Genomic DNA, 11,576 nt, shown 5'->3' with positions numbered 1-11,576 from the left:
TCCTCGGGGTTTTGCCTGCTACATAAGTTCTGTTATACTTACAGACATGAGTGTTTTCTATCCAAATCTACTAATAATATGCATGTCTTATATTCTGGGGATGAGTAGAAGGAAGTTGAAATTGGGCATGCTATTTATCCAAAAGTGAAAATGCTGCCCCCTATCCTAGAGAAGTTATTAACCTATTTGATTAACCTATTTGACTTTCTCATAATGGTGCCCTGTCAAATGTCCATAAATTGGCAAAGGCTTTGGCAGAGTCAATCACAATTTGTAACTCCATCACAATATATCCATCGAAACCATACAAAACATTTTAATAATCTGTGGAATCATTTTAGGCGTTCTTTGATTTTTAAACCCTGTCTGTGTGAATGTGTGGCTTATTTGGGATGCTCCGTCTACTATTCACATGACAACCATATAGCCTAGAGTAGCCTATAGTTGCAAAAAACAAAATTAAGCCTAAAAAGCATGTGCTTTTGGATGGGAATTGGGAAGGTACAGTTGATAAACCCTACAGCTTGAACGCTGGCCCTTTAAATCCACCTGTTGGGGCGCCAGACTCTGCGCCTTCGGTGTGGTGGAGCTATAGGTTAACTGTGGTTTGAAGACGCTGTTTATTATGCCTGGTGCCAGGATTGTTGGGGAGATACCATCACATAGTAGCCGACAAGATTCTCTTTAGTCACTGTATGGATGACATTTATCTGTCAAAAGCAGTATTCCTATCCTGGATGCTTTTGTGCATATTTTGGATCTCTTGATATCAATTTCAAGACATCGCTTGGAATTTGCTATTGTGTAACAATGTCTGTCCGTTTTCACCATGTCGAGTACACTGGTCTAATTTCCAATTAAAACATTTAGCGGCAACACGTTTGGACTTCAAAGTGAGACCGCGGACGAGCGTTTCGTTGGACGTTCTGCAACAATTTGTTGCAACATTCAGGGCAAAGTGATGGTGTCGTTATCACTTTGGTTTGCCATGSCAACATAATCATAAAAATAAAAAAAATCAGCCGAGTCCTCTTTTGGGAGATATTCCTCGTGGTATACAATTATGTTCACTTTCGCTGCCTTCTGCTATATGCTGTCGCTGGTCCTCTGTGCTTCTCTGATCTTCTTTGCGATATGGCATGTAAGTGGAGTTTTTATTGCTATATAATTATTATTTGTGTTATGAGTTWAAAAAAATACATTAACAGCCTTTTTGGGGATTTTGAATGGTTATGGATAATATTGCGTAATGGTGCGTAGGCTAATGTATGTATTTACCTGCTCACATCCCCAGTGCCTTGCTCAAGATAATTAATACATATTTTGATGTTTCGAAATGTGCAGTTTCAATGCCCAACCTTCCTTTGTAAACCCACCAGCTCTAACGGGCAGGGGGGAAAAATCCCAAAATTGACAGGTGTGCACCTATATCTCGGACGTTCAGCCCAACACAGAATTCTTGGCTTGCATTTTCACTTCATTCTACTACATGATGGTCATATGATGGTTTTATTTTGTTATTGCAAATTTTGTTAAATATAGTTTTATCAAAAGGTTTTACAATAATTAGCTTGACTCGGGCATTACGCACAGCTCTGGAATTTTGGGGAAATCTGTTGGAGACGTTGGACACGCTGTTCTGGCCCACTGAGACAAATTCCCTCCCTCATATTTGTATCTGTGCGTTATTGTCTTTGTTAAAATCCCTGCAATACAGAAACTCCAATATGAATGCATTACAATATTTTAATAATCGAAATATTTACTCTCAAAGCCTTCGCGCCCTCCTGCGGCGTTTTATGTGACGGCAGATTTGGGTCAGGTCTCAATGCCCTTGGCCCCCGGCGTGCTTTTGCATAGCAACAGACCTGAGATTGAAGAGCTTCAGGTGTACTACTGAGCCCCAGCAATTACAGGAGGAGGCATGGCATCTGTCTGTCTGTCAGGCCCATGTAGGACTACAGAGCAGTGGACAAATCCCATCTAGCATATAATGAGACAGTCTGCAACTCAGGAATTGAAGAACACATTACAGTTATACAGCTTATACCTATAATATTATTCTCACACATAGCTGTTTTCATTATGTTTATATCACTGTTATCTACTGTCATGTGGTCATTTAACACAGTCTTATCCGAAATGACTTATAACTCATACACATTTCAATGTATTTGGGCCATGCGGGAARCAGACCCACAAACGTGGTCTCTTAAAGCACCATGCTCCAAACCAAACTGAGACATATGGGAACCACAATGCTTATGATGGCAGGATGGAGATATCTCTAGCAGCCTGATTCTCATTCACAAACACGGGCATAAGCTACAGACAAAGCTACAGTAAGTGAGCATAATGGGAATAGCCTGTTATGCAGTCTACTATCACATTTATAGAGAAGAAAATAGGTTTTAAATTACCAGCCCTTTTCACATTACAGCATGGCTGTCATCTAGACACCATCTAAGTGATTGCAATACATGGTCCCATGCACTTTGACAGTGGAATGTGCTCATACATGCTACAGTGAGGAACAATATTTTTAACTGTCTTTCATCTAATTGTCCTGCCCATTATCTTATCCCTCTACTTGACAGGTTTATTCTGGTTCTGCTTGTTTTTAAGTGGACCTGACAGGTTTAACATGCCCTACATATATTCCTCTCTCCTCTCCTGACATGATCTAAACTCCTCTGTCATATCTCTCATACTTACAGAGGGAAAGGTACTCAGAAGGAAGGACGTTTGGAATATCAGTACATGTCTTGTCATTAATCACTGCCTGTTAACAAGCAGCCTCATCTCTCACAGGGCATGTACTGTACTGGGGGATGACTGATGAGAACCCTGTCAGACACGACGTTGACTGATGTATATGATTTGTTGAGATGTCATGTCCAAGAAACCATAATTTCAATCTCAGTGGTGACGCTTCTTCACATGTCCAGACCGCACATAACATTTTTATGTTAGTGCCAAAGACAAGCTGACGTTCAGTCGTCAAGTTCTTTGAATGATSTGAAACCCTTGACTCTATCTACTTTAACGTGTTGTAACAGATGCACTTTAGATTCATCCTAATTGATTAATTCATGGAAAACTAGCTCAAGGTTGATCGACGCTCCTACAAGTCACTCCTCACTGGTTAGTTAGCTAGTTTCTGTCCAGATTGAAATATCATTAGTCAATCATGTAATCCCAGTTACACCATCACTACTGGGACTGCTTGTAACAGATTAGAGGGTATTTTAATTAACATACAAGGTTAACTGTGTTCTCCTAAACTCCACACTGCTCCGCACGCACAGACACAAAATGGTTGAGTGATTTCCATCGGTGTACCAGAGCCCCTAATGTAGAGCTGGGTGACAATGAACCGAAAATGATCGATCCCGATCATTTATCGGGGACAATTTACTGATATCGATAATAATGATAAGTAACCTTTACTAGAATGTGAAGTTTGAAATGAAACGGGCCAATGATAGCCACAACATTCAAAGTAGTAATAGTAGTAGTAGTAGTAGTAGTAGTAGTAATAGTAGTAGTTTTAAGGGTGGTATAAAAAAGTAACTGATGCACATTAATGTTATAAGCGTATCGTTCAATTGATTGTTATCGCGATTATTCAGTCAATTTATTTTTGTCCATATCACCCAGGTCTGTCATGATGTATTATGAGTGTCCATTAACAGGTCCATGTGAACGGCTCTTGTGGAACCAGTGAATTATGGGAAAAACCCCCGTACCCATATGATGTGTTAAGCCCCATTGGCGAAGAGGGCATACGTTAAGTTAACATCATTCAATCTCATGGTGGCCATATGTTGTTTTCGTTTTTCTGACATTTAATGGATGCCGGTTAGTAAGCGTAGGTGGGAACTGTGAAGGAGTCATATGTATTAGTGGTTTCCCTCCTGCTGATTCAATGTGTGCCTCATACTGGTGCCTCTAGCAAGTACAGGACATTCACAAGTCTAACGAACCCTCACACTGACTCCTCCACTCAATGCTACTGGCCTCTGAGCATGGTGTTACGTGGGAAGGACATATTGCTTATCATTTCAATCTATATATATATATATGTATAATAACATTGATCTTCATCTTGCAGGTTGTTAATGTGTACAAAACATGAGGGTCATTCTCATGAAACCATTAAAATACCATGGCAGTAATGATTTGAAATATAAAACATGTAATTTAGTGATGTAACAAAATATTATAATAAAGATTATAGTGTTCTCTACCTTGCACAAACAGTAATTTCAATTTAGGAATGAATTATTTTTGTATTTTATTCATTTTCTGCTGAAATTCTCATTTCCGCAACGCATGCAGCTCTGTCTGAAGTTGGAAGTCTACATACACCTTAGCCAAATACATTTAAACTCAGTTTTTCACAATTKCTGASATTTACTCCCAGGAAAATTCCCTGTTTTAGGTCAATTAGGATCACCACTTTATTTTAAGAATGTGAAATGTCAGAATAATAGTAGAGAGATTGATTTATTTCAGCTTTTATTTCTTTCATCACATTCACAGTGGGTCAGAAGTTTACATACACTCAATTAGTATTTGGTAGCATTGCCTTTAAATTGTTTAACTTGGGTCAAACATTTCGGGTAGCCTTCCACAATAAGTTGGGTGAATTTTGGCCCATTCCTCCTGACAGAGCTGGTGTAACTGAGTCAGGTTTGTAGGCCTCCTTGCACGCACACGCTTCTTCAGTTCTGCCCACAATTTTTTTATAGGATTGAGGTCAGGGCTTTGTGATGGCCACTCCAATACCTTGACTTTGTTGTCCTTAAGCCATTTTGCCACAACTTTGGATGTATGCTTGGGGTCATTGTCCATTTGGAAGACCCATTTGCGACCAAGCATTAACTTCCTGACTGATGTCTTGAGATGTTGCTTCAATATATCCATATAACTTTCCTTCCTCYTGWTGCCTTCTATTTTGTGAAGTGCACCAGTCCCTCCTGCAGCAAAGCACCTCTACAACATGATGCTGCCACCCCCGTGCTTCACGGTTGGGATGGTGTTCTTCGGCTTGCAAGCCTCCCCCTTTTTCCTCCAAACACAACAATGGTCATTATGGCCAAACAGTTCTATTTTTGATTCATCAGACCAAAGGACATTTCTTCAAAAAGTAGGATCTTTGTCCCCATGTGCAGTTGCAAACCATAGTCTGGCTTTTTTATGGCGGTTTTGGAGCAGTAGCTTCTTCCTTGCTGAGCATCTTTTCAGGTTATGTCGATATAGGACTCGTTTTACTATGGATATAGATACTTTTGTACCTGTTTCCTCCAGCATCTTCACAAGGTCCTTTGCTGTTGTTCCGGGATTGATTTGCACTTTTCGCACCAAAGTACGTTCAGGAAGGAGACAGAACGCGCCTCCCTCCTGAGCGGTATGACGGCTGCGTGGTCCCATGGTGTTTATACTTGCGTACTATTGTTTGTACAGATGAACGTGGTTCCATGGTGTTTATACTTGCGTACTATTGTTTGTACAGATGAACGTGGTACCTTCAGGCGTTTGGAAATTGCTCCCAAGGATGAACCAGACTTGTGGAGGTTTACAATTTTTTCGGAGGTCTTGGCTGATTTCTTTTGATTTTCCCATGACGTCAAGCAAAGAGAAACTGAGTTTGAAGGTAGGCCTTGAAATACATCCACAGGTACACCTCCAATTGACTCAAATGATGTCAATTAGCCTATCAGAAGCTTCTAAAGCCAGGTAGTCCTGAGGCATGGTCCTAGGGCTGAGGTCCTCTGAGAGAAAATGAGAGAGATAATTAGAGAGACCATACTTAATTTCACACAGGACACCAGATAAGACAGGAGAAATACTCCAGATATAACAGACTGATCCTAGCCCTCCGACACATAAACTATTGCAGCATAAATACTGGACGCTGAGACAGGAGGGGTCGGGAAGCAGTGTGGCCCTGTCCGACGATACCCCCGGACTGGGCCAAACAGGCAGGATATAACCCCACCCACTTTGCCAAAGCACAGCCCCCACACCACTAGAGGGATATCTTCAACCGCCATCTTACTATCCTGAGACAAGGCCGAGTGTCACGTCCTGACCTTAGAGATCCTTTTTATGTCTCTGTTTTGGTTGGTCAGGGCGTGAGTTTGGGTGGGCATTCTATGTCTGGTGTTCTATGTTGTCCTTGTGTTGTATTTCTGTGTGTTTGGCCTGGTATGGTTCTCAATCAGAGGCAGCTGTCTTTCATTGTCTCTGATTGAGGATCATATTTAGGTAGCCTGTTCCCACCTGTGTTTGTGGGTGGTTGTTTCCTGTTTAGTGTTTGTTTCACCTTTCAGGACTGTTCGTTTGTCGTTTTTGTTGTTTTGTTTGTTTGTCGTGTTTGTTGTTTTGTCAAAGTTCATGAAATTTTCCTTATTGACTGACCTTCATGTCTTAAAGTAATGATGGACTATCGTCTCTCTTTCTTTTTGAGCTGTTCTTGACATAATATGGACTTGGTCTTTTACCAAATAGGGCTATCTTTTGTATACCACCACTATCTTGTCACAACACAACTGATTGGCTCAAACGTATTAAGAAGTAAAGAAATTCCACAAATTAACTTTTAACAAGGCACACCTGTTAATTGAAATACATTCCAGATGACTACCTCATGAAGCTGGTTGAGAGACTGCCAAGAGTGTGCAAAACTGTCATCAAGGCAAAGGGTGTCTACTTTGAGAATCACAAATATAAAATATACACTGCTCAAAAAATAAAGGGAACACTAAAATAACACATCCTAGATCTGAATGAATGAAATATTCTTATTAAAGACTTTTTTCATTACATAGTTGAATGTGCTGACAACAAAATCACACAAAAATTATCAATGGAAATCAAATGTATAAACCCATGGAGGTCTGGATTTGGAGTCACACTCAAAATTAAAGTGGAAAACCACACTACAGGCTGATCCAACTTTGATGTAARGTCCTTAAAACAAGTCAAAATGAGGCTCAGTAGTGTGTGTGGCCTCCACGTGCCTGTATGACCTCCCTACAACGCCTGGGCATGCTCCTGATGAGGTGGCGGATGGTCTCCTGAGGGATCTCCTCCCAGACCTGGACTAAAGCATCCGCCAACTCCTAGACAGTCTGTGGTGCAACGTAGCGTTGGTGGATGGAGCGAGACATGATGTCCCAGATGTGCTCAATTGGATTCAGGTCTGGGGAACGGGCGGGCCAGTCCATAGCATCAATGCCTTCCTCTTGCAGGAACTGCTGACACACTCCAGCCACATGAGGTCTAGCATTGTCTTGCATTAGGAGGAACCCAGGGCCAACCGCACCAGCATATGGTCTCACAAGGGGTCTGAGGATCTCATCTCGGTACCTAATGGCAGTCAGGCTACCTCTGGCGAGCACATGGAGGGCTGTGCGGCCCCCCAAAGAAATGCCACCCCACACCATGACTGACCCACCGCCAAACCGGTCATGCTGGAGGATGTTGCAGGCAGCAGAACGTTCTCCACGGCGTCTCCAGACTGTGTCATGTCTGTCACATGTGCTCATGTGCTCAGTGTGAACCTACTTTCATCTGTGAAGAGCACAGGGCACCAGTGGCGAATTTGCCAATCTTGGTGTTCTCTGGCAAATGCCAAACGTCCTGCACGGTGTTGGGCTGTAAGCACAACCCCCACCTGTGGACGTTGGGCCCTCATACCACCCTCATGGAGTCTGTTTCTGACCGTTTGAGCAGACACATGCACATTTGTGGCCTGCTGGAGGTCATTTTGCAGGGCTCTGGCAGTGCTCCACCTGCTCCTCCTTGCACAAAGGCGGAGGTAGCGGTCCTGCTGCTGGGTTGTTGCCCTCCTACGGCCTCCTCCACATCTCCTGATGTACTGGCCTGTCTCCTGGTAGCGCCTCCATGCTCTGGACACTACGCTGACAGACACAGCAAACCTTCGTGCCACAGCTCTCATTGATGTGCCATCCTGGATGAGCTGCACTACCTGAGCCACTTGTGTGGGTTGTAGACTCCGTCTCATGCTACCACTAGAGTGAAAGCACCGCCAGCATTCAAAAGTGACCAAAACATCAGCCAGGAAGCATAGGAACTGAGAAGTGGTCTGTGGTCACCACCTGCAGAACCACTCCTTTATTGGGGGTGTCTTGCTAATTGCCTATAATTTCCACCTTTTGTCTATTCCATTTGCACAACAGCATGTGAAATTTATTGTCAATCAGTGTTGCTTCCTAAGTGGACAGTTTGATTTCACAGAAGTGTGATTGACTTGGAGTTACATTGTGTTGTTTAAGTGTTCCCTTTATTTTTTTGAGCAGTGTATTTTGATTTAACACTTTTTTGGTTGCTAAATGATTCCATGTGTGTTATTTCATAGTTTTGATTTCTTCACTACTATTCTACAATGTAGAAAATAGTCCAAAATAAAGAAAACCTTTGAATGACTACTGTAGGTGTGTCCAAATGTTTAACTGGTACTGTATGTGTTTGTGATCCTTTAAACATAAGGTGATGCCAAAGAAAAATGTCCCATCCTGAATGGACAATACAGTTTTATTCTATTTTCTTTTTCTGGCAAAAGGAGGTAGGAATTTTGTTATTCTGATCTGGGGGAAAGAACAACATTGCCATGCTGGTCTTTGGAGATATACTGTAGGCCTACACAGATGTGAGCATGTTTAATAAGGCCAGTCAATCATGAGGAAGCTGAACCATCCCTCCCCACATATGGCGCCATGTCATTTAAATAATTTTGGATAGAAAGCTTCAGTAAATGCAAAATAAATAAAAACACAGTATAAAGTCCATTCCCCTCATGTAGCTCTGCTACTGCTGCCGGCTGCCACTTCAAAAAGAGCAGCAATCCCCAAATGGGCAATCTCCACTCACGAGGAAACGTTTGTGAGGCTTCCAAGCAGTTGCGCTGGGCACATGTCACACATGTAGAGCATCAGCCTGCAGTGACTGTGTGCAGTCCAGAACAGACCTTTCAGTCCATGATTACCTTTCCAGTTTTAGAGATGTACTGCACCGAGTCATCAAACCGTTTTAATTGTATTCTGCTCAGGGTTGATTAAAAATGTACCTTGAGAAAATGAACCCATCTCAGGCGGTTTAAAATCCTCCTGAATAAGTAGCCATAGCTGCTTAATATTATGAACATGAAACTTGTAGCCTTTTGCATCGGAATTGATGTTCTCTGCATCATGTTTGAGGTGTTATTTTGAATGTCATTTTTTCTATATGAATGCCTCAAGCAGTATGGCAGTGACAGAAGGTAGGGGACGTGTACAAAGAGGGTCAGGGTCTCCCACAAACAAGCAGACAACAACAGTTGAGTTGCCAGTCAACCATAGTCTGTGGCCAGTCATGCTCATGAATGGATGTAACGTACACATGCACCTGATGTCAACTGTGTGCTTCCAGGATGTTTCCTCATATGACGAGGATGATAAGCATGAATACTGTATATGGTGTGTATTTACAGAATATTTCATCCTCTCATCACTAGGGCTGTGACGGTCACAACATTTTGTCAGCAGGTGATTGTCAAGCAAATAACTGTCGGTCTCACGGTTATTGACCTTTAATTAACATAAACACATTTAGCATCTCCTGGCTTCAACACATAGTCTACAAGCCATTTTAAAAAGTCAAATAAATCCATGTAATATAGCCTACACCTTCACAATACATCCATTATTTAATTTAGACAGGTCAAAAGAAACATGATATGAAGAAATTGTAGTGTATTTCAGAAGAACATAATAGCATACTCTGAGTTGTCCTTATGTTAGGTGTCACGTTCCTGACCTTATTTGTCCTTTGTTTAACTTTGTTTAGTTGGTCAGGACGTGAGCTGGGTGGGTAGTCTATGTTTTGTGTTTCTATGTTGGGGTTAATGTGTTGCCTGATATGGTTCTCAATTAGAGGCAGGTGTTTGACGTTTCCTCTGATTGAGAACCATATTAAGGTAGGGTGTTCTCACTGTTTGTTTGTGGGTGGTTGTCTCCTGTGTCTGTATGTTCATACCACACGGGACTGTATCGTTTGTTTGTAGTCTATACCTGTTTGTGCGTTCTTCGTTATATGTAAGTTCTCAAGTCCAGGTCTGTCTACATCGTTTATTTGTTTTGTATTTCTCTAGTGTTATTCGTGTTTCGTCGTTTTCATTTAATAAATTATGTCTACCTTCAACGCTGCGCTTTGGTCCAATCCCTACTCCTCCTCTTCAGACGAAGAGGAGGAGAACGACCGTTACATTAGGTCCTGATGTGTCTATGCCAAATGGCTGTGGGCTACACTAGTTCATTTAGCAGACAAGATTTGCTTATAATTCCGTGGCATTATTTTATATTATTTTGTAGTATGAATAATACAATTGAACAAAACTGAATAAAATATAAATATTTTCTCCAAACAATTTGAGGGAGTGCGCACATGCATCTATTCTGTATTGACCGGTTAACAAAGAAATAGGAATTCCTATATGCTTAATTTAGAGTTATAAATGTAACTTTAGTTGTTCTCCAAACGTTGGGCTATATGTTTACATTTTTTAATACATTGTAATGCATGATGCATGATGACTCTAATGATGATTTGAAAAAAGTTGCTTGAAAGGCATGAGCTCTGCTTTGTTCTTTAAGCAGGATGTACACACTCCAATAGTCTCTCATTCACAATTTTCTCACAGGCTACAGGTGAAGACAAACACAAATGCGTGCATCCTTATCCAACAAATTGAAGATATTGGAAAAAGTGTCCACATTTACTTTTCATCAATCAACAAGATGAGTTGGCATAACGAACAGCAAAAGCACTAGCCAATGTCAATCTATTATCGCCCATAGTACAAAGGTCGACCTATTCTATTCTGTGCGAGAAATATATATTCCAAACATAGTCTGGGACAGTTGTGGGACGCGATAGATCCCAAATTAATACAACCACTAGTATCAAAAAACCTGTTTTATGCAATGTGGCTGATGCAATGTTTATCTTAAAATGTTGATAAACTATTAGGCTATTTCTTCACATTATAAGCGCAGCAATGCGCACGTGGTAGTAGGCTATAAGCGTGAATGTTCCATTAGAGGAAAACATCATTGTTAAAAGTGACCGCAAATGCAATTATGCTCCACAAACTTGAAACTCAAGCGCTTCTAGGCAGAGTTGCAAAGAAAAAGCCATATCTCAGACTGGCCAATAAAAAGAAAAGATTAAGATGGGAAAAAGAACACAGACACTGGACAGAGATATGGCTTTTTCTTTGCAACTCTGCCTAGAAGGCCAGCATCCCGGAGACGCCTCTTCACTGTTGACATTGAGACTGGTGTTTTGCGGGTACTAATACAGTCACCAGCAACACGACTACTCATCACACCCCACTGCCCCAGGTGTTTTACAAACAGTCCATCCATGCTGTCTGCCATCAATGCCCTTCTACCGTGTGTTGTGGGAGCCCAGCTTCATGCTCTGTTCCAGCTGCTCTCTTTCTTAGTCCCGTGTGGCTCAGTTGGTAGAGGCAATGGCGCTTTGCAACGCAGGGTTGTGGGGGTTCA

The 11,576-nt window shown here is 41.6% G+C and overlaps 1 protein-coding gene across 1 annotated transcript in view; it reads left to right on the top strand.

The window, feature by feature from the left end:
- Window positions 1–635: 635 nt before the first annotated feature.
- LOC111973236 (protein cornichon homolog 3-like) overlaps window positions 636–11,576 on the top strand; it is a 63,754-nt gene continuing 52,813 nt past the window's right edge. The window contains exon 1 of the mRNA XM_024000529.2: window positions 636–1,141. Within this exon, the coding sequence (XP_023856297.1) occupies window positions 1,064–1,141 (78 nt within the window). The 5' untranslated portion in view covers window positions 636–1,063. The remainder of the gene's footprint in view (window positions 1,142–11,576) is intronic.

The sequence above is a fragment of the Salvelinus sp. IW2-2015 genome, linkage group LG14 (assembly GCF_002910315.2).
Source record: "Salvelinus sp. IW2-2015 linkage group LG14, ASM291031v2, whole genome shotgun sequence".
In the NCBI taxonomy this organism is placed as follows: domain Eukaryota; kingdom Metazoa; phylum Chordata; class Actinopteri; order Salmoniformes; family Salmonidae; genus Salvelinus; species Salvelinus sp. IW2-2015.
Note: the sequence above shows the minus strand (reverse complement) of the source record. Positions and strands in the feature narration are given on the sequence as shown.